Below are 23,365 nucleotides of genomic sequence, written 5' to 3' on the forward strand. Positions count from 1 at the left end.
GGGAAAGAGCAGTGGGTCACTGAGCTGTGCACAGGGAGCTCCCGGGTCACATCTAAAGACATGAGGGACATTCCCAGCTGCTCTCATGGCCCCTCGCTGCCCTCAGCCCCAGGGGGCTCCAGCCCAGCGTTCCCAGCACCGATCCCTTCTCTCCTCCCCCAGGTGATACACAACTACGGCCACGGCGGGGTCGGGATCACCATCCACTGGGGCTGTGCCAGGGAGGCAGCCAGGCTGTTTGGGAACATCCTGCAGGAGAAGCAGCCAGGCAGCCCCCCTTGCCCATGAGCTGCCAACAGCAGCTCAGAAACCACAGCAGAGAGATGTGGGCAGCACCATCACACCTGGGGGCTGCTCAGCCCTCCTGCCAGCCCCAGCACTGGCTCATAGTGTTTCCCTCTGGCTCATAGCTGAGCTCCCTCTGCCCTGGCCTTGCACAACCTGCCTGAAGGAAGTGCTTTAAAACATGGACTAATTGCCTCTGACCAAGTGCACTCCTGTCCTGGGGACCAGTCTGCAGAGGGCAGGCAGGGCTCAGCTGAAATCTTGACCATCCTGCAGTTTATCTGTATGATGGAACAAGATCCAAAACTGAGCCAGTGCCACCTGAGGTCTTCCCTGATTGCTCTGACCCCCAGTGTGTCATTAGATTTGCAAGATTCCCCCAGGAGGCAGAAGCTCTTTAGTAGGAAGAAGCTCTGAAGCTCCCAGGGAAGTAACAACTGCTCCAAAGGCAGGTGCTTCAGCTACAATAGCTTTTCTTAAGTTCATGCCAGGACAGAGCACTGGTCTCCAGCACCTGGTTAGTGTATCTGGCAATAGGCAGCAGCAGTTGCCTAAAATGGGCTTTCCAAATGATGTTTTTAGCAACAAAAGCAACATGTCCTAGCCCTGTGTACTTGCCAGACTCTATATATAGCAGAGAGCAGCAGTTCTTGTCCCTAGAACTCCCACGGGCACTTCAGTTCTTCATGTCTCCCAGACGTGAGACGTGGCTGGAGCAGCAGCTCTGAGGAGCTGACTGGGCAGGTTGTGCATCCTGGAGGAGTGGGGAGAAGCCCCAGGAGGGGATGGCAGTGCCCACTCCATTTCGCCTACTCCAGGTTCAAGATATTAAGGACCACACCCCTGCTGTGGATCCAACTCTGATTTCAGAACATTTCCCAAGAGCCAGGCTGGACTCGCAGGGCTGTAGCAAATCATGGTGCTGCTTGTACTCACCAGCTGATTCTTCTGGTCTCAGAGGCTGTAGGAGCAGCTGTCCTGAGGTCTGACACAGCAGAAATGATGAGAGGTGTGATTTTATCTGCAGTCTGAATTTATTTTCTAGAAGGCCACCATTTAACGTGTGTGCACAATAAAGGCAATTTTCACCCATCTCCTGTGTGATGCTTTCCCTTCCTAACAGCAGGGCCTCAAATGCTTGTGCCACAGAAACTTCCCAGCAGATCCATGTCTCCCCATGTTCCATCCTGCAGGAGGAAGAGCTGTTGTTTCAGACTCTGAGCAGACAAAAGCACCTGGAATCCACCCTGTGAAATCTCCTGGTGCCCGAGTGCTGTTCCCAGCAGCCCATGGCCCACCAGGGACTCACCCCCTGCTCAGAAATGTGGGACACTCTGGGGTAAGCTCAGCTGCTCCCTCCACTTTGAGACCAGAGCAAGGGAAGGTGTTTGACACTGTTGGCAGCCACAGGTGGGACAGAGGGACGTGAGACTGAAGGTCCCTTTTGTGGCAGGTACAAAGGAGCAGGTGGGATCTCTGCTCCAGCTCCTGCTGCCTGGACCAGCACAAAGCACCATCCCCAGAAGCATCAGCACATTCTACAAGCTCAGAGTTCCCAACCACGATGGCCTGTGACACAGAACAAAGCTGGAAACACATCAAGTATCAGCAGAGTTATCCTCTGTAAGCAAACAGCAGCTCTGGCATTCTGGAAAACAGAATGAGCTTTCAAAATGCCTGAGGGTGCCAAAAAGTTCACAGAAAACACTGAGGAATGAGCATTGTTCCTGTGGTACAAACCCTCCTGTAGTTCCCAGCCCTTCCCAGAGATCAGACTCCTGATCCCAGTGGCTGTGCAGGTAAAACAAGGTGTCCCTGAACAGGCAGGGGGCACAGGCAGGGCTGTGCACTTGCTGTGTCTTAGAAAAACAAGACAGGTAAAAGAAATGTTGACACTAAGAAGTAAATAAAGAGGAGGAATCCTTCCTGCTCTGGGTGCAGACACAGGCTGAGCCCCCTCCACCCAACTCCCCTCTGACCTCCCACCACCCATTTCAGGCATTGCTAGAAATCACCTGTAGGCAAGAAGCAAAACTGTGTGGTTTTCATAGTCCAGACTGAACTAAATTCAAAAAGCAACTAAAGATCTTAAGATAATTTTTTTATATATTGAGCTGTAGTTACCTGTGAGGTTACCTGTGATGTGAGCAGTGTGACCCTTCTGTGTGCACAGAACCTCAGAGAGTCAGGGCTGCAACATGCTGAGCCCTTGCACACCCAGCTGAGCCCTTGCACACCCAGCTGAGCTCACACAGCAGCTTCTATCTCAAATCCCTCCAGACAAGAAAACATGCTACTGACCCTTGGTCAAAGTCCCACAGAACAGCTAAAAAGCCCCATTTTTTTACTGAAAAAACTATTTATTTGTTGAACATAAAATATCTAGTGTGGAACTGAACTATCCAATGTTGCATCAGGAACAGAGGAACAAAAGGAGTATTTTACAACAAGCTTGATATACACCAAGTTTTTAAACATTAAAATGTGTCCAGCTTAGAAACTGTACATTCAAACACAGGAAAACATTCAATGTTCTTTCAGCAATCATTTAGGAATCATAAATCATTCCATCAAAGCACACTTGGAGAATTATTTTTCCCACAACAGCTTTGCACATTGATATATTGGATAGTTGGCAAATCTCTGAATCCCACAGTTCTGTTTGCTCTTGATTTTAAATCAAAATTATCTCACTTTATGGTTTTAAATGAACAAGCTGTATTAACTCCTTCATCAGTGAAAAACACTCAACAGTGTGTAAAACAATCTTTGGAAGCTCATGATGGGCATCAGGGGTGGTGCCATATTCACAAAATATGACCTGTGATTATTTATGGGCTATTGTGTATCAACCCCAATGTTCTCCAGTTTTCCAGTGAACCATCTAAAATGCCCTTCCATTATTAATAACCTGCAAGGACCTGCAAAACCTGCACTTCAGTCCCCAACAGGCTCCTACTGGTTCCCATAAGGTGGGATCATCTGTGGGGGTTCCTGCCTTGTTTCTGTCCAGCTGATCCAAAGCCTGTGAATATCCATGGGAGATTCTCCCAGGCTTTAGAGAGCTTTGGATCATTATTTAGGCATCACTGTCTTGAAATCAAAGACCCAAAGTATGGACCAATTTTGGCATTTAGATCATCAGATACATTCCCAGTGCACAATTCATAACAATTGAAAAGCAAAAGTGCCTTGAATTCTATTTTTCTGTTAACACTGCAAATGTGAGAGGGCAAAACTGACCTACTCAGCAACAGCAAAAGGTTTCACATGACCTACAAGCCTTTCCCTGGGAAACATTTGAGCTGAAGTAGACATTTGTGCCAACTTCTGAGCTATCTGTACTTCACCTAAACCTCTAGGAATGGGCACTTTGAAGGCCAGTGCAACCCAGGCCTGTGCAACCCTGGAATATTGACCCAACCAAATCATCTGTGAACATGGACACTGGGAATGCAGAACTGTAACTCAAGGTGCTTAATAAGACACACCAACCAACCCCAAGTGAGGCTGCCAGGTGGCAGAGACACCCAAACCAGCACCCACCAACAGCCACTGAACAGAGGGAGCTTCTGTGTCACCAGCCACACCTAACTTGGGATCCCCCATGGGCAGTTCTGCATCTTCATGTTATTATGAAAAGGAGATTTTTCCCATTTAGACCAAACCCTCCTGGATTCTCTCCTTGTAGCCACCATCCCCAGGGGCAAATTAACTAACAGACACATTCTGGGGCCTTCTCACACTTCAGCTTTTCTCAGCAGAAGATGCCCACACACAGAACATCAATAACCTCTTTGGCCTTTTTTTTATTAGTCTGAGTTTCCTCAGTTTCTTCAAGGAATTTCCCATGTCTAGTTTCCCTCCAGTGCTAGCAACAAGCAGCCTAACATGGCTGGGAGCATCATACTGCACCACAGGGAAAGCTGAACCCCACTGTGTCCATGTGGATTGCACCCAAACATGGACTCAGTCACCTATTTTCCCCCCACAGAACAGAGGCCTGGGTCCCACAACACTTCAAACATTCTGCTGTGCAAAACTTGGTTGCACACTCACCCATGTTTGCAGGACACAACTGAGCACACACACTATAAAAACTTATTGCTCTTCCCACAGCCCAGGATGAGCTCTGAGCCCACCTCACTTACATTTGGTTGTGTGTTCCAGAGTCTGGCACCCTGAAAACGAGCTGAGATACAGATGAGATGTGGCTCAGCTTCCTCAGGAGTCTCCTGGCTGCAAATCCCCAGGCCTGCAGTCTGAATCCCTGCAGATGCCCAGACCTGCAGCCCGAGCCCTGCACAGCCAGGGACTCCGGACAGATGAGACAAGTTTCTCCCCACCTGAACTCTGTTACATTCTCTGAGGAGAGCAGGATCATCAGCCTCAAGGAGCAACACCTGCAGCTCCTGAAGGATGATTGCAGTTCAGCTCTTCCCCTGACTTTTGCTCCTGTCTGACACGGTGCCAGCTACATTCCTTTGTCACCAGCTGGACGTTGCAGTCCAGGTACAATCAGCAGCTCTGGGAAAGTCCTGCCCATCTATCAGGACAGTTTCTGTTGGGAGACACTGCAGAGCAGCTCCATCCACCCTGCTACACACAGCTGCTCAGACCAAGGCATTGTTAGCAAAGGGCCTGGCCCTCCCACCACGAGGACAGACAGGCAAAGGGAGCAGAAACACACCTGGACCCATGCAGAAAGCCACAGTGTGCATCTTCACACACAGGGACCCCAGTGGAGCTGCAGAGTCTTCACCAAGCCACAGACAGAGTGCCCAGTTTTTCAGGCAAAGTCAGAGAAGTCAAATTCTGCTCCAAACACTCAGGGTTTCCAGTTCTTACATGAGGTTCCATCTCTGCAATAAATTCCACTCCTCACTGCCTCAAACTACCTGCCTTGGATGGCAGAAACATTCAGAAAGTGGTTCCCAAGCAGCCAGTGCCTGTTGATCCTTGAGGAACAGACCCCATAAGCAAGGGAGCTAGAAAGCAGTGGTGGGTTTGCTGTTGCCACATCTTCTTGTTGTTGTTGATGGCTAAAAAGTGCAAGGCAGGCATCTAATTCATACAACCTATTCTTTAGTGCATGGAATCCACCGTGTGCTATGCCAGGGACACAATAAATATTAATCTGTTGTTTTGAGGCATCAAGAGTACATGATTTTAATTACAGCTTATACTGAGGTGCATTCAGTTTGCTATTTGCTTGACACGGGACGTTTGAAGCTGGAGAGCTGACCATGCAAGCACAACAGACTCAGGAAAAGCCCTTCCTGCTACACTTCCAGTGGTGTCTGGATCAAATGCCTCTCAATACAGAAATTTTTAAGAGTGTGAGCAAAGAGCAGCAGAGACACAATTTGCTTAGGCTCAACCCAGGAGTCCCTGCAGTTTGACACATGACATTGGCAGTGACAGTCTGGCCAGCTTCCTATGCTCCAGGGTTGGATTTGTTGTGAAAGAGATCTTGCTTGTTTCATCCATTCCTTCAGCAGGTCTTCATGTCCCGTCATTCCTGTGATCCAGAGTTTGACCTGGTGACCCCTGGGGAGTGAGATCCTCTCCCAACCATCTCCTGTCCCCATTCCCTGTGGCTGGACTCCTGCAAGCCACGACCTTTTGTCTCAATGGGCAAGAAGCAGGAGGCCACAGCAGCCAGCAGGCAGCACCCACTGTAAACCACCAGGGTTAAGTAGACTGAAGATTCCAACATCACCTGCAGGAAAAAGGCAGGAAATACAAATCAGTGCCCCTGAGCCTTATCACAGAAGGAAGTACTAATGTAGTGGTAGAGATTTAAATTGCAGTATTGGGAAAAGTGTTTGCCATGCCCTGCTGCAGCTGTCTGCCCTCAGCCTGTGTCCTTACCTGCCCCACACTGGCAGAACAGCCTGGATTACAAGTGCCATGAGCTGCTGCTGCCTTGATGCATTAGACAGGACTTGAGCAAGTCACATATTTCCTACCCAGACCCCTGCAGAGCCACTGCTTCTAACTCAGCCTTCTGAGTCCTGTCCCTGAGGATGCTGGCTCCCCCAGCCTCCCTGTCCTGTTCTTCCCACACATCCTGAAGTTCTGTAGCCCCCAGGACCTCAGTCTGGGCTCTCCAGAGAAAGGTGGCTCTGCAGCACAGACAGAAACTCCCTGCCTCCCACCAATCCCATCTCCAGGCAGTGGCTTCCAAGGTGTCCCTAAATCCATCCAGCAACCTGCTGCTTGGTCATTTATCCCCCAACACATCCTGGAGCAAGAGGTGAATCCAGAGATGAGCCTGAATGCTCCTCAAGGAACTGGCACCAACAACCCTTCAACACCTCATGCACAGATCACCCTTGGTTTGGCCTTTACAGCAGAAAATCAGGTTCTCCAGCACCTTCCTGTGCCCTCAGCCCCAGAAGGAGAAGGAGTTTCACCTGTGCAATGAAGGGGGTTATGAGGGCTCCCACTCTGGCCATTCCACTGCACGTCCCCAGGCCCAAAGCACGTGTGGCTGTTGGATAAACCTGTGAAGAAAGCACCAGCCCATCAACACCACTGCAAGTTCTCTTCCCTCCAGTCTCCTCAATCAATGGAAATTAACAGTGGTACAACAGCAAGTTCTGCTAGACAATGACAATGAGGTCACCAACTCATATCTGGGGCAAGGTCCATTGTGAAGAGGCCATAAAAGTGACTTTCCCACCACGTTCTCACTCCCCTTAAATATTCTCATGACAAAAACAACCCCCTTACCTCAGGAGTGTAAACATAAGCAGCCTGAAATCCTCCTGAAATAAAAGCTCTTGCAATGAAGAGCAGCACAGTAAGAACATTTCTGTGAGAATAAAAAGGAGAGCAGTGTTTGGGATTGTTCTGTACAGTCTGTTTGTTTAACTTGGAGGCAAGTGCAAGGAAAATGCTACATTTGTTAGAACCATTCCTTTTGGGTTTTAATGAACCCTTTGTATTTTTTCTGGACCTTTAATACAACAATGATGCCAAACAATCTGCATTCCCACATTCACATCAGTTTTCTGAGGGGATTCATTCCAAGTGGCAGCTGTGGCCTGTTGAAATGAGCAGCAAATGCCTGAGTTTATCTAAATAAGAAGAACATATTCCAGGCTAACAAAAGGGATGGCAGACATGGGAAGGCAGGGAGAGGGTAGCTTCCCTCTTTTTGGGATATGAACCTGCATACCACCTGGAGATCTGCAACTTGGGAAGGTTTCTTACTATAAGGTTTCTGTCCTACCAGGTTTTGTCCAGTGCCTGCAAAGGTTTAAGTTCAGAGAGCTCCCCTCTGGCTGGCAGCTCACTCCTTGTTGGTCAGCCCCAAGGGACAGACATGGGTCCAGGAGTGTGGCATGAAGGCCCAATGCACTCAGAGGAAGAAGAACTTCCAGACTCTCAGAGCTCAGCTGGGAATTTGGTACCACCAAGACTCAAGGGCAGAGGTGCCAATGGAGATTTGGGAAATCTGCATGAAGGACAGATCCTGAACAACACAAAAATGTGAATCCTTGGCCTTTAGGAAGCCAGGCCCCCTGTATCTCCAATGGCATCTCCATTGGTATCTCCAATGCCAACGTGGAGCTGCCCCAGCCATGGTGGGCACAACGTGGGGGTTATGCCAGTCTGTGTCTGGCTTCTCCTGTACCTATGGCATTGAGCACTGCAAGGGGCCCTGGGAGGGAACAGTCAGAGCAAAATGGGAGTCAGGGAGCAGGCCTGGCTGGGGAGCACTGCCCTGGTCAGCACTAGTCAGCCTGGGGGAACAGGTCATGAAGGGCAGAGAGCAGGACAGCAACCAGCTACCCAGGCTCATGGCATCACACCTGATTTAAACATTTCCCAATGGGTACCTCCTACTCAGACATAAGCTCTTATTTTCCCCTTTGGATTGCTCAAGTTACAAGACTATAGTGAGGGATTTCTCTTCTCCTGCTTATTTGAGTTTCCTTCCAAACTCTGAAGAGAAAACCCAACATGATCCTTAACCCTTTCTCTAGTTGAGCACGACCAGCTCATGGCTTTTCCAACCACAACTTCCAGCTCTCCAGCCATAACCAAGAGGGAACACGGATGAATCAGATACACCAGTTGCTCACTGTGTTTTTCTTACCTTCCAACACAGAGGAACAGCAGAAGACTGCACAAGGAGAAGACAAGAAAGGACAGGGCCATGGTTTTCTTGCGGCCGATCCGATCAATGACCCACAGTGTCACCAACACTCCTGCAGAGGGACAGGAGTTACCTCTTGGGAATTATTAAAGGTGGAGGCTGCAGCAGCTTGCTCTTAACATAGGCTGGGTTATTTAGGTTTTAAATGTTCTCTCTTGCTTTAAAAGACTTGGCTGGCACCAGGCAGGGGTTGCCCCAGCCAGGGGTGCCCCAGGAAACAGCAGCTCCATGTCCCAGCTGGTGGGTCCTGCTCCACATCCCCTTTGTGTTCAAATTCTGACCTTGCTCCCTGCTCATCTCCCTCTGTGAGACTTCAGGGCTCCTAAGAACTTAGTATTTTCTTTCCATTGAGTTATTTAAATGCTGCCATCAAATTACTTCTCACCTGCTCTCTGGTAAAGGCAAGAGCCCATGGCTGTGACACACTCACTCTATTGCTTGTCTGGTGTCCAACTGCTCACTGAAATCCACTGAAATGGACTGAAAATCATGGCTGGGGCTGACACAGCTGGAGGGAGCAAGTTCTTCATTGATTTGCCCACTATCCTTTTAAAATAGTTCTGGAAAGTCATTTATGGATAAAAGTTCAAGTGATTTCCTCTCTTGATTTAATTGTTACTCTTCCTCTGCATGCCTAAGATGTTGCTTGGACAGAATCCATGGTCAGATGGGCCATTAGAGCTGCACAAAGCAATTACCAGTGAGTTTATCAGTGAGTTTATCTGCATGAGCTACACCAAATGGTCCAAGCTCCATTTCACTGCTTGTGTCAGACCCCCTTCAATCACCCTGAGCAGTGAAGGACTGGTGCTCCTGGCTGCCACTTACCAGGGAATTCTGACAGGGTTGTCCAGAGTAGGTCAGTGTAGTCTTCCTCTGTCAGGTACTCACAGGCCAGGCTGCACTTTGCTTTAACTTCTTTCCTTCTGCTGGATACTGTGGGAGGAAGAAGAAGAAAAAACATGTCATGAATTTGAAGTAATCTCTGCTTACCTTCCTGCACTCCTGCCATACCCTTATCACTCCTACTGCTGGAGCTGATGGCAGGGATGTACTGAAAAGCCTCTGCTGCACAGCAGGGATGTTCTACCTGGAAGATACAGCTGGAACTGAACTTATATAAACTTATTTGTGGCAGGATGTCCTACCTCTGCAACCACCCCTCTCAGAATAAAACCTGAGTCATTTTTCAGTCCAGGGCTCATGACAGTGACCAGAATTAACATCAACAATTCAGTTTCTCTTGACATAAACTGGGATGTGAACACCTCATCTGTACTGTGAGAAGACTGAAGGATGCCATGTCTTTGTATTTTCAAGGGGTGGGAGCTCCTTTGTGCAGGAGAACCAGAGTCAGGCCTCTCCAACAGCCACTCCCTGCACACAAACCTGGGATCTTTGCCTTCTCCCAATACTACCCATACTTTTAAATCTAATTTTCCAACTATCAGACAGTTTTCATTAACTATAAGTGTTCTGCCTACAATCATGCCTTCCCTGGGGAATAAAGCTTTTCAAGTTTCTTCTTAATGTGATCAAATGTGATTATGTGATTTTTTTAATGTGATTTTTTCTTTTTTACACAAAAGAATCTGCAATAAAAAGGTGATGGTTTCCCATCATTATCTTTTTTCTCAGCAGGTCTTCACATCTTGAGAACCCAGGAGCTCTACAGCAGCAGCAGTTATTTCTTTCTCAGAGCTAATCAGGCCTGTCAAATCTGGAAATTTACATTTATTCAATCCTTTTCAAATTTTTTTTTTCCCTCAAAAGGAACAGATGCTTTTTCTAACAGGTCTCCCTTGAACCTTGTCTTGCTGCTTTACATTTTGGGCTCAGAAGCACTACAGGACTTCTCTGCATTTTGCAGGAAACAAGGAACAGCCTGTCCTAATGTTTAAAAGTAATAACCCCTTAAGTGGATCCCTTAACACTCAGGCTGGCAGCTGCAGTTTTTCCACACTAAGAGCAGAAGGTGATCTAATAAAAGATATTCCACCACTTAATGAGATGTATTTAAAGAAGAGATGGACTAGTACTCACTGCTGCAGACATCTCCTGCTTGGAAGAACTCTGTAGTTAATAAAACTAACCCATAGTATGAAAAAGCATTGGAAAACCTGCAAGGAAGAAAATCAAGAGAGGAAATCTCAGCTGGTCAAACCCACAGTAAACAACATAAATCAAAACTGAACCCACTGCCTGAGAACTTCCACTGAGTGCTACCTCAAAGCTGTTTCCTAGCAGCATTTAGAAAATAAAAGGGCAATTTGATTGAGAATGCCAGGGATTGGGTGGTTCTATAAATTACAAATCAATATAGATTGGGTTGGTTTGTTGGTTGGTTTGTTTTTGAGGGGGAAGTTGCTGCATTTTAGTGACACTTTAAAATATCCCCATTAAAAACCATTTAGAACTGTGCTGGCACTGAGCCATTTGTGTTTCCTCTTACCATATAAACCAGAGTAACAATGTGGTCCACCTGAAATGGGGTGTAAAAAGGTCCCTCATTTTTCCTCTGTCTTCCTGTTGAAAACAAGCAGAAGTCAGATGGTCAGGGCAGACACTGCTCCTGGGCTGGAGGGCAACACAACACACAGAACTGTATCTCAGGAGTGCTTGGCTTCAGCTCAGGGCTCTTCAGCTTGTAGGGGCCACCCTGGAGCTGGGATCCCAGCAAGGAATTCCTGTGCCAAGGGGAATTCTCCAGGAGCACAAGGGTATGAGCAGCAGTTGGTGCCCAGGGCACGTTGCTCCTGCACACGGGAGGTGAGGAACTGTCAGAACAAGGAGGGGATGGGAAGAGGGAGGGGCAGGACTTTGCCAACCCATGGGTGGGACCTGGTCCTGTGGCCACAGCAGCTCCTGAGTGTCAGAGCAGCCCCTGGGGGTTCTGCCCCGGGGTTGGTGCTGAGCTCCGAGCTGCCCTCCTGGGAGGGCTCAGCCCATCAACTTGTGGTTAAGGAAAAACACTTTCCCACCCCACCCTGCCAGCAAAACCATCTGGAAGGCACAGAAACCCAAATCCTGCTCCAGACCTTGGAGGATCAAGCCTCCACCTCTGACCAGTAAGACACTGTCATTCCCAACAGGCCCCTTTTGCTCTTGTTCAAATCTACAGGTCTCCCTCTGCTGTCCTTCCCTGCTGGCCAACTTTCTCACACTCTATTCTTTGTCCTGTACATGCTGTTTTATACGTTGGCAGGGGTGCTGAGAAGTTGGCCCTACAGAGCTGAAATGGCAAGAAATCCCATGAATTGACACATAACCTGCAGCTCAGAGGCACCTCCCTGGGTTGCTCCCTGCAGTAGGACTGAACAGGACTCTGCAGCTTTCCCACTCCAGAAAATCTGGATTAGATTAAAAATGTGGTACAGCTAAAGAGTCAATTCCCACCTTGTCTCATGACTTGAGACCTGGGGATTCTGATCTGAGATCTTTGGTAGCCACAAGATTTGATTTTCTTCAATAACAGGGTCTTAGAGTGAGGTTTCAGAACATCAATGCCCACTTTCAAGGTCCTTTTCACCTTCAGGATTCCATGTAAATAAAACCAAGAAACTAACTCTTCCTCACTGTGAAGGAGGCAGATAGGATCTCTCATTTTTTATTCCTGGTTGAGACATTAAAATGAAACTTACCATTGATTATTTGCTTATAAAAATACATGTGAATGTAGCCCAGTTACACTGTATCCCACGTTCTTAATGTACCTGTTACCTGTACTTACCTGTCTGGAAATAATTAGTTTTCCCAAAGGCATAGGAGCTCCATTTTCTGTTGCTATCCTCTTCAAAGTGGCAATTGCTTTTTCTTGATTTCCAGATAATACATCATACCTGGCACTTTCTGGCAGCCACTAAGAGAACAAAGCAGATCACACACACATGATGTCAAAAACACGAAGCAAACTGCAACAAGCAACCTGGGGATCTTCCCTGTGGGCTCCAAGGGGGAAACCTCAGGGACTCCAGCAGAGTATTCCCATCAGAAAGGATTGCAGAGCTAATCTTGAACAGTTCAGAGACCCATCTTCCTGCCAAATTAGGCTTTAGGAACCTGCAAAACCCCACTTCCACCATAAGGACAGAACTCCAGTCTAAAATCTCTGCCTTGGTTTTATTCTTGAGAAATGTCAGGCATTTTTGCAGGTTCTTTCCACTGTGCCTTCCCAGGAGGGAGGGCAGAGCATCCAGGGCAGGTCACAAGATGCTTCAGGCATTCCAAACTTGGCATTTTTAAGCTCCCCTTAAGAACAAGCATGTTAGCACCTGTGTGACTGGGGGTAGCTCTGAAAAACAAGGTGACCAAGGAATAAAAAGAGCTGCTAAACAACCTGAAAGGACTTACTTCTTTGAGAAGCCTGAGTGACTGGCAAATGTAACACCTGATAGTGCCCAGAAGCTCAGGTTCAACTCCTAGACATCTTAGTTTAGAATCTGACCTGCACAATGCAGATTTTACCCCTGATTTGGGCAGATATTTTAAGTGGCAGGTAATTATAAAAGTTATGATTTTGACATCATCATTTTAAAACCTAAAGAGAAATGAGAGAAATAGCAACAGCTTTTAATAAAACGTTGATTCCACTGAGCTTAGTTGAAACAAGGTCATTAAATTGGAGAGGTTTCCAGGCCTGATTTGGTTTCACAAAATTCCAGCCCACCACTGTCCTCCAGCAATTTCAGTCATACAAACACAGCTCTCCCTGGAATGTTTTTACTAGCACCCTGGTGAAACAGCAGCATTTTTGTCATGGTTTCAGATGTTTCAAAGGAGACACCAACAGAGAGCACAAAGCTGCCACGATTTCCTTCAATCAGGTCACAGAATAAGGTAGAGAAGTGGCAGGTTGACAGAACACAGGTTTGTCTTTCAAAGGATACCTACGAAGCACAGGACAGCGAAGAGCAGAAGTGGGAGGGCAGAAAGAATGAGGAGCCACCGCCAGCCAAGGGTGGGCATCACCACCACTGCCAGAAGGACTTCAAACACAGTCCCAATGGCCCAAAAAACCTGCCAAATGGAAAAGAAACAGCCACAAGTGAGAATGAGAGTCCTCCTCAGGCCTCCTCCAGGGGCAGCAGCAGAGAGGGAGGCCAGAGACCTGTCAGATGCACACCAGGCATGGAAACTGGGTCCAGGCATTTTGAGGGGGTTTGTTTAAATGTTGCAGAAGGTAAAATGTTCATTTCTGAAACCCTAGCCCTGGCTTTCTCTAAAAATTCCTGATTAACTGTAGGTAACAGACTCATCACATGGTGTTCCTCAAGCAAAATGACTATTAATGAGCCTGTCTCATTAACTATTCCTGCTACCACCATGAGACTTATAGTCTTTGGTTTCCTCTCCAGAACCAAGCTACCCAAGCCACAAAGTTTGGCCTGTAGATGAGAGAAGGAACTGATTCCTTCTTAGCAAATAACTGGCATCCTCTTGCATATCCTGCCCATGCAGGATCATTCTCCTTCAGACTATTAAACCACTTAGCTCATTATGAAATCTCAGAATATGTTTCTAACACAGGGTTGCTCAGAGGCAGCCAAACCGTGGCAGAACAAAAGGGGCACAGGATGGAATAATTCATCTACTGAACTCTAGTTATGAAAGAGTAATCAGCTGAATGCAGGACTAACCAGGAGCTATCTTAGAAGACTGGTTTTGCTCTGAGAACCTGTTTGCTTGGTGAGGTTTTCCACAAGGATGGTCATAGAATCATAGCATGATCTGGGTTGGAAGGGACCTTAAAGATCACCTAGATCCAACCCCCTGCATGGGCAGGGACACCTCCCACCAGCCCAGGTTGATGCAAACAAGCAGTAGCACTGTTCTCTGACCCTTCAACCAGCCACTGAAGGGTGTGAATTTCACCTTGAAGTATTTATGGGGCAAAATTCCACTCTCTGTGACTTTGATTGAATATGGGAAGCTGAACTGAGCCCTGCACTTACTGAACAGGCAGTTCTCCACTATCATTACTGAGCTGTAGATCAGTTTCACCATGAACTGAGGTGCCACCCAGATGTGCCCCCCTGTGCTCACAGCAGGAACACAGGCAGCCCTGGGCACAAGGGAATTTCCAAAGGCAGAGTCAATCCACAAGGGTGTCAGAGGAATGTTTCCTGCTGCTTTCTGACCTGAGGTCCAGGCTAACCTGGACAATCCAGATTTCACAGCTATGGGTGAGACTTTTAGTCAGTAGGACTGAGAGGATGTGACCAGCAGCAGAACTTGTGCCCCCAGGGACCAGCCAGCACAGCTTCACTGCTCACCTCGATTAATAAAATGCATTTTGCTCTGGCTTTCATTGGAAGGAATTCAGCATATAAGGTTACCCTGTAGAGTGAACATTGAGAAAAATGTCATGTTAGCACATTGAGGAAAATGCCACGTTAGCACAAGAGAGGTTCAAGCATTTTATTAGAACTTCCAAACTCTTAATGGAAAAGCAAAACCCTTCCCAGCCCTCAGAGCCAGCAGGACTGTGGACACTGGTTCAGAATCTCTTTTCTGCATCAGAACAAACCCCCTTTGGTTCATCCCTGCAGTGAGGGGCAGAATTTGCTCCCTTGGTGTGATCTGGTAACCCTGAAGGTAAAAGCAGCAGTTCCTGATGCCCATATTTTCAGAACCCTGCCCTGGGACAGGCATTATTTTCAGTGTGGTCCATCAGCATTCAGCACAAACTCTTGCTGGGTAAAGTATTTCTTCAGGGCTTTACAACTGGCTCAGAGAAGCTCACATGAGTCTCCTCTGCCAGCTTTCCATTCTCCAGGAGGTGATTACTTTCAAGGGCTGATCCTGTTACTGCTATGTTACTGCTAAATCATTTGCATTCTTTTATTGTGGGAATTCAAAAAGAAATCATCTCACTCTGCAGAGTCTTTGTTTCATGACTGTGCCAAGGAGTAATGGTGCAGCTTCTCTGTGAGTATTTCCTGAGGTTAAAAGCAAGGGCCAGCAGCCAGTCAAGGCTCCCTTGTCTTCTTCAAACCATCTGGTAAGACTTGTCGTTCTTTGCTCCTGCTCTGTTTGCATTCCATTGACTCATCCTCTTTCTCCTTCTAAACTCCCTAGGCTTCCTTTGATGTTTGTGACAAAACTCCTACTAACCTGACAAACAGTGGAGTGATCTCTGAGCAGCTTCCCAGGACTCAGTTCACTGAAGTACAGAGTTGCACACAACATTATATTAAATCAGTGAGTAAGAGGAGAAGGAGGCAAAACCACTCAATGCAGTGATGTGCAGAGGTGCCTTGTACAGAACTGTTTTCTTAAGAGGACCCTCCACATCTCTGCAAGCCAGGATGTTGTTGGCACTGGGAATGAAGAGTCATACCCTGAGTTAGATAATATCTCACAGAAAATTCCCAGAGGGAACAGCTCCTCAGGTGCAGCTCCTACAGACAGACAGAGGAACATCTGCCACAGATAATTTGGTATTGCTGGGTGTTTGCTTTTTAATTGCACCTTTCACAGACCCCTCCCTCTCCTGCCTGTGATAGAATGTACCTTTATAAAGGTACCCCTGTCATTCCATTGCAGTTCAGCATTCACATCCAAAGCCACACAGGATACCCCAGGGTACTAGGCAGGAGTGACTTTCCCTGCTCCATAACTACCTACTCCTCTGTTAAAGGAATCAAGATGATCATTAGAACAAGAAACAGAGTCAGCAGCAGTGGAAGCCACTCTGAGTTCTGGAACTGGCTCTTCTTTGTCTCTCATTAAGCCAGGCATCCCTTGTGTATTCCTGCCCCTGTCAAGCAGCCCTGGCTGTGCTGTAGCTGCTCCACAGGGGCCCTGAGGAGCCCCATCAATATGTCTTTGCTCTACAAGGCACTTTTAACTCTCAGGCTTTGTCTTTCTTGCCCTCCTGCCTCACTCCAGTTGTGCTCAGCTGGGACTGCAGGGCAGAAACTGCCTCACCATTGGGCAACACCCATCAGGCCAAGGACCTTCCTATTCAACACACACCTTAGGCTTTTGTGCAGCTTCTCAAGGGGGGCAGGAGAGCAGTGAAAGAAAATTAATGACAGTGTGATGTTCCATCTCAGCTCTGAATCTTTTATCTGGGAATAGCAACAGAAAAGACAGGATATTGACTTGCTTTGTGAAGAAGTCTCTGAGCCATTAATCAAAGTTAGACTCTGACTACTCTGAAATAGCACCTCCATGGGGCAAAATATCTATTATTAATAAGGATAAAGACTACAGAGAACAAATGGCCACACTCTTCCCTGTACATTTATAATTAAAAGCCTAGAGCAGAGTTATTTATTCCAGGTGGAAAATGTAGAGATCCTCCTCTTCAGTGCGTGGAATGACAGGGCAACAGAGAAATGTCCTGATGCTGCCTTCTCATCAGGAATGTGCCTGAGCCATCAAGGTGTCTTCAGTGCTCCAGGTTTGGGCTGTTTGGTTTGGGAATTCCAACTCAGGTTCAGATGTGACACTTCAGGCTCTGACTGAACAATAACCTGCAGTTCTACAGCCAGGAGTTGGGGCTCAGCTCTACTCTAAATGCCAGAGTTTAGGTCATGACCTATCTTGTCCCAGGACCCCACCCCTTGGACTGCACCAGTCCAAGCTGGGAATGCAGAGTTGAGGCACAGCTACAGAATGTCTGTTGGGTCCTACCCACTTCTGGCTGGGTTAAACTCACCTCAGTGATGTGGTAGGTATGGTCAAAGCCTTCTCAGACTCTAATAAATTAGTTCCAAATACTTAGAAAAAATGGGGTTGGGACAAGAGAACAGACAGGTCTTCAATTTGACAGAAGCATTTTTTTAAAAATAGAGAAAAGGAAAGGTTAAGACTTGTGAGTATTTACTTACGACTGGGGAACTCCTCCAATCCCAAAGCCCACCAGGCCCCTCAGCACCAAGATCCAGCTGTAGACTGGGGCAAAACCACTGAGGATCCCATAGTAGAGTGTCCATAACACGCTGATCTTTAGGCCCTGTGTTTAACAAACAAGTGTGAGGCAAAGGGCACCTCTGCTGCAACACAAATTGACAACATGGAAAGCAGAGCCTCAATATCCTTTTATTCCAAAGGAGGTGAATTCTGGCTCTGCTTTATTCTGCTTCATACATGTGGACTCTGACATGTGTGAACATCACGCACTGAAACATACACACTATGGAAATATTACAATATATTCCAGCAGAAGCTGCAGACTTACTGTTTTTCTCCCATACTGGTCTGAAATGTTTCCCCAGAGAGTGGAGCTGGACATCATTCCCACAAACACCACCTGTGAAACACCAGAAAAAAAAGATCCTCCCCTTAACAAGAAGTGAACATTTCCCTATGACAAACAAAGAGAACACAAATTCACAGTGAAACTAGAAAAACTTTTGGCTCTAACTTTGGGTTATAAAGCATAATGTCTGCAGAACAAGGAGTGGGAAACCCTCACAGAACACAGGAGCTGTCAGTGATTTTTCCTACCGAGGTGAGCAATGCAACCTGCCAGCTTGGTAATCGCCACTCACAATGAAGCTGAGGAGCTAGGATACTTAAAATCATCATTTCCATAGCATCTGCCATCTAGAAAGGTAGAAAAGAAACAACAGTAAATACCTGCCTGAAAATCAGACTGACACAAGAGTCAATAAAACACCTCCTTGAAATTCACCTTGGCTTTGCTGGTGCTTCCCACTCTGTAGGGGAAACAAACCAGTTCTGTTTCAAGGCCCAGGGATGTACAGAGTGTAGAGAAAAACCAGCAGGTGCCCTGTTAAACTGACTTCTGATTGTCACAACGTTTATTAATGCAGGCAGAGAGGATTCAAAGAGCCAGAACAAAAGTTATGGGTGGGTGATTTCAAGGAGGCTCATCTGGTCAGTCACCCAGGCTCATTCATTTCCATATCCCATGTGACAGGGATGAGCTTTCAACTCCTTCACACAAAGATCCAGTCAGAACTGTTCTCTGCCTTGTAACTTACTCCCTTTCTCCCTCATGCACTTGTGGATTTGTATCAAATCTATTGGGACATCACCTGTAGGCCAAACTTCACTGCTGATTTAAGATCTAAACCAAGGCAGACTGTAGATAACAGCTGCTAAACACAGGCTCCAGGTACTCTAAAATATCCCACAGTTGATGGAACATAGAACCAGCAGAAAAGCCAAAACAAAGCCTGTCTTTCTGCTCTTGATATCAAGGTTAAAACTAGAAGTTATAACTGGGTTGCTGTTCACCTGAAATGGTGACGACAGTGATGCCAACCAATACAGAAAACAGGGAGTGCAGCCCATGGGCTGAATGTGGCAAAATCACTGCATGAAAACTGAAATCTGCTTCTGTGGGAACAGCCCAGTGCCCTTTCCATTTGAAACAAGCATTTGAAGTGGAGAATCAAAATGGGTTTTCAAACCCTGGTTTATAAGAACCTCAGGTGATTCTTGCCTCCACACAACAAGTTTGTGTCCAGCTGCCAGTTCAGAATTTCAAGTGAAATTCCTTCTTTATTGCACAATTATCTGTTTGGAGACTTTTTGTTGACAGGGAATGCCTACACTATTTGAAAGCACTGAGACTCTGTAACTGATGATCATGCAATTGACCTGGATAACAATTACTTGCCCATGCTAATCCAGTAATAACTGAGAGCTTCCACTGGAACTTGCCAAAGCCAATGGCTTCCACCGCATCTTCCACCAGGAAAGTATCTGGAAAGAGAACAGTTCTAGAGCAGAAGTGTATCCCTTCCCTTCTAAGAGCCATCCTTTTATTCAGCATTTTCTTGACTGCAGTTACTGATTAACTGGGTAATCTGCTGAGATCTAAAACTTCTTACAGAGACCTACTTAACTTTTATACAGTTCCCACTCTGCAGTGTCTCTGTGTTCTTCAGGAATAAGAATTCTAAATATTCCTAGAATATTTTAATCACAGAGAAGTAAATCAGCACAGCCCAATGACTCCAGCACATGTTCAGCCTCCTCCTCCTGGGAGTGACCCCCCCAGCCACTGAATTGCAGCTGCCTCTGGTGGGAAGTGCATGAGCTGCTCAACAGCACACAGCAATACTGTGCAAGAGATGGAAAGGGCAGAAGAGCATTTTATTGCTTGGAGAGTCAAATTGTAATTATTTTAATCAAGAACTTGTCCAAGTCACATACATCTTAAAACATGCTTGTGTTGAAAAGTATGACTTCTCTTGTTTCTTGTGTGGATACACAGCTCTTAGAAAGGGCCTGTATTACTGGTAATAAAAAAACAAGCACATAAAGCAGCCCTGAGAGAACAAGGCTGTTAAATTGTGATTTTCAGGTGTAACATAATTTCCCTGTGTTGTTGTTTCCTCCTTTTATCTGAGGATCTTTAACTCCTCCAACATACCCAGCCTGCTTGCAACATGACTGAGATGAAGAGGCCACCCCGTTCTCCTCACAGGAAAAGAAACCTACTCACCATCAGTTGGGTTGGCAAATTCTTTAGGCACTGCAGCTCCATCCTCTAGCTCAACAGGCTCTAGCTCTGTCCGAACACCCTCAATCTGGATTTCATGCTCTCCTGAAATGACATCCTCATCTGACCTTGAACTTTCCCCCGTGCGGCGAAACTTGACCACCCTAAGGACACAGGGACAAGGATTAATGCTCTGGAGGGTCTTTCCCAGGTCAAAGCTCTGATAGTTCAGTGAACTGACTGATGTTTTTTTCCATTATGGTGATGACTCTGTGACTATAAATAGGATTTTTCCATCTCTTGTCTTAAATCAAAAACCTTAATATTATGTTCTTAATTACATACCTGGATTTTAAGAGTCTTTTATTTCCAATACTTGGTTTATCTGTGCTTTTTTTTTGCATCTCTTAGGCAAGGAGATGGGACAGAATAGGACAGTGAACCAGAGGATCCTTCTTTTTCCATTAAGTCCAAGTCAGGACTAGGAGTGTACCTGCCTGGCACACGAGGTGGTGGTTGTCACATGAGCATCATGCTCACAACTCTGCACATGATCTCATTTCCAGCACTAGCTGAGAGATAATGGTCCAATCTCTGCAGCAAAGCCACTGAGAGAACAACAGGTGAAAACACAACTCTGCTAGACTGACACAACTTCCACGCTGTGGTTGGAGTGGTGCTGTGCTACAGGCCATGCACACAGGAGATCCATGTCCCATTTCCAGCTTCCTGTGACCAAAGAAAGACTTGGAAACAGCCCTACCACGTTTTAGGTGAGATTCCTCACTTTCCCTGCACCACCAGGGAGTTATTTTCATCTTGGCAACTGACAATTCCTTAGATTTCAGTTAAATAGTGTTTTTTGGAAATTGATTACATTAGTTGTGCTACTTTCTCTCCTGACTTCCAATCCCTGAACATCTTTGTTCTACACTGGATTACCAGGGCCTCTTGAGCTTCAGTTTAATCCTTTGGTTTAAGGGTTAGCAAAACTAAACCAGCAGTGTCCTTGCCCAGTGCAGCAGCAGCCTGACACGTGCATGTCATTTCCAAAGGTGATCTGAAAGACTTCTCATATTTGGCAAGACCTCAACTCTTCCTTCCTCTTACAAGTGACATAATAAACACTTGCCATAAGGGCAAAGTGATGGGCAACCTTCACAGCTCCGATTTTGGTCCAGTGGTGGACAAGAGGACAGAGAAATGAACATCTGAGTCAAGCTCTGCAGGCTGTTAAGATGTTTAGGGCTGATTTTTTCAGGCAAACAGGTTATTCCAGGATCTGTATGGGGCAAATATTCCTTGTGCTACTTCAGTAATGTTCTTATCTGCAGCAGGAACCTGGAAGCTTTTCTCTGGCCTTTATGTATTGGCAGAAAAACAACAGTCACCAATTTTGTTTGCTGAGGTGAAATGTGAAGATCTTAACATAAGAACACAGAACAAAAGCCCAGGCTTCTTTGAAATGAGCAAGAAAACTACACTGACTGCTGTGAAACTTGAGTTTATCTCAGTCTTGATTTGGGCTATGCAGTTATAAGAGAAGACAAGGAAAACAATGAAACCTGTCTGAATCCAGGTTCATCTTTAGTCCCCGTGAGAAACTCAATTTTAAATTTCCTTCCTTTGATTGCTTTTTTAACCTCAGTGCCACTGTCTTGGTTTTAATTTTCTTTTGCTGACCCTGTAGGGCAAACACAAGTAATTATTACTCGTGTTAAAATTGTCACTGAAGATCCAATCCTCATATAACCTATAAAATACAAGCTCTTTGCAAAAAAACACTGACATTTGTATGGCCAGGTGATGACCCTTTTTTATTACGAAGGGCAATTAATATCAAAGTACCATTCAGATCTTAATTGTAAAAGCTTTACAAGCACTTGGCTTGACTACACAGGAAGGAAACTTCTATATTTGCATCTTTTTTAAAGGAAGATTATTAGGATAAATCCAGCAGCCTCAATGCAGAGTGCAAAGTTCATTAAAACATATGGACACTTTGGCCCCAGAATTCAAGAAGTCTAAAGTGCCAATATCCATGGGATTGTGATTGAAAATCCTTCATATGACCTATGCTGGTTCAGTGTCCTACTAAGCCATGGGCAAAACAAATATGCCAATAAAAACCTCTGGATTTGAGAGTATGTGATCACAAACCCCCTTTACAACTGCTTCTTAGTTTGTAGTGTTTGTTGGAGAAGACTTTCAGAACTGACCATTTTGGAGATGATGGTTCCAGGTGCTGACTGAGAGGCAGTGACTGATCTGAGAACTGTGAATACCTTAATGGCAACCTGAGCAGAGACCTATCTGGCCACATTCCTCATCACAGGATATAAAAAATGTGCTTATCACTTAGGAACCTATGAAACAAATGAAAGAAACCCCAGACTGTTCCATAATTGCAAAACTCTTGGGAGCTGAGGCATCTGAGAGAGCTGCACTTGTTTCCAAGATCTCACAGCACCAAGCAAGTCTCATTACACCTATATTGAAAGATACTTTGGAACATTTTTCTGTGCTTTGTTTTCTTCTTAAAAATAATTTTAAAAAATAGGAAAAATGGCCTAATGAAGTAATGTCTTACCCTTCCTACCCAAAAGTTGAACACCTCTGAACTAGGTTTTAAAATAACTGGAGTTTGTGCCAAACTTATTAGAAATGTAGTGGGACAGTTTGCTCTGCCATTGACATGAGCTCATTAATATTGAAAATAAACTCCAAGCATTTATTCCCTGCCTCAAAGAGTCCAGGATTTATATCCAGGAACATGTTTCAAAGCACCTGACAATGGAGCTTTGGGAGGAAAGCACTTGTTTTTAAAGACAGCATTTTGCATGCAGGAAAAGGAAGGGAAGCAGTGGTGCTAAAAGGCATCACCTTCTTGCAGAGAAGCAACCACATCCCAACAGCAGGGACCTCCTCACAACTACCAGCCCTTTCCCCGGGCAGCCAGGGCTCTGCTCCTCCAGCAGGCAGAGTGAGGAGAGACCAGGGGCTCTCCCTGCCCGCACAGCCTTGCAGGGGAGATTCTGATCTGCAATGGGTTGGTGGCAGGAAGGAGGCAGCCGAGGCAGCTGCTTTCCCTGCCACAACCTTCCTGGCAGATGCAACCCACCTTGCAAAGGCAACAGGAATGTTTCCTCTCAAAAAAAAACCCCTAATAATAATAATAATAATAATAATGATCACAACATCTTTCAGCACTTCCAGGGCTTCATCCCACCCCTCCCTGTTCCTGCCACCGTTCAGCTCATGAACAAAATAAATAAAAAATTAAAAATTGAGTGGATTTACATAACAAATGGATCCCTGGATGCTCCAGGAGGCTGAACCCGGGCAGCTATGCCAGGCAAACGGGCTGCTTCCCGGGCCTAGGGCATCCCTAGGAATAATTCCCTGAAAAAATCCCTGGGATTCAGAACATGCCTTTGCAGAAGGAACCCCGAGCATCCCGGCCCCCCTGCCAGGGCTACTCACGG

At 46.2% G+C, this 23,365-nt stretch overlaps 3 protein-coding genes across 3 annotated transcripts in view; 2 read left to right on the plus strand and 1 right to left on the minus strand.

Moving 5' to 3' along the window:
• DAO (D-amino-acid oxidase) overlaps positions 1-288 on the plus strand; it is a 6,473-nt gene extending 6,185 nt beyond the window's left edge. Inside the window, exon 9 of the mRNA XM_009996839.1 lies at positions 163-288. Coding sequence (XP_009995141.1) covers positions 163-288 — 126 coding nt within the window. The remainder of the gene's footprint in view (positions 1-162) is intronic.
• Positions 289-5,433: 5,145 nt separating this feature from the next.
• On the minus strand, positions 5,434-21,465 carry SVOP (SV2 related protein homolog (rat)). The gene is made up of 16 exons (XM_009996840.1): positions 21,446-21,465; positions 19,884-20,044; positions 19,053-19,138; positions 17,912-18,010; positions 17,643-17,714; positions 17,293-17,417; positions 14,728-14,791; positions 13,346-13,471; positions 12,186-12,314; positions 10,908-10,981; positions 10,499-10,575; positions 9,284-9,391; positions 8,396-8,507; positions 7,024-7,105; positions 6,705-6,794; positions 5,434-6,007 (listed from the first exon to the last, which is right to left on the minus strand). Exons 1-16 carry the CDS (start codon positions 21,463-21,465, stop codon positions 5,801-5,803), a joined length of 1,632 nt encoding a protein of 543 aa, XP_009995142.1. The 3' UTR covers positions 5,434-5,800.
• A 516-nt stretch (positions 21,466-21,981) lies between these two features.
• Positions 21,982-23,365, plus strand: part of USP30 (ubiquitin specific peptidase 30) — a 17,628-nt gene continuing 16,244 nt past the window's right edge. The window contains exon 1 of the mRNA XM_009996841.1: positions 21,982-22,024. Coding sequence (XP_009995143.1) covers positions 21,982-22,024 — 43 coding nt within the window. The remainder of the gene's footprint in view (positions 22,025-23,365) is intronic.

Source organism: Chaetura pelagica, unplaced genomic scaffold (assembly GCF_000747805.2).
Source record: "Chaetura pelagica isolate M959 unplaced genomic scaffold, ChaPel_1.0 scaffold294, whole genome shotgun sequence".
In the NCBI taxonomy this organism is placed as follows: Eukaryota; Metazoa; Chordata; class Aves; order Apodiformes; family Apodidae; genus Chaetura; species Chaetura pelagica.

What these genes read in the sequence shown, in the direction of transcription:
- SVOP (XM_009996840.1), bottom strand. Translation starts at nt 21,465, where the DNA reads ATGAACCTGGATTCAGACAG. An exon ending in ATTTGCCAACCCAACTGATG is followed by an intron (nt 19,139 to 19,883) that starts GTGAGTAGGTTT and finishes TTCTCTTTCCAG; the next exon opens with ATACTTTCCTGGTGGAAGAT. An exon ending in AACTAATTATTTCCAGACAG is followed by an intron (nt 10,982 to 12,185) that starts GTAAGTACAGGT and finishes TGTTTTCAACAG; the next exon opens with GAAGACAGAGGAAAAATGAG.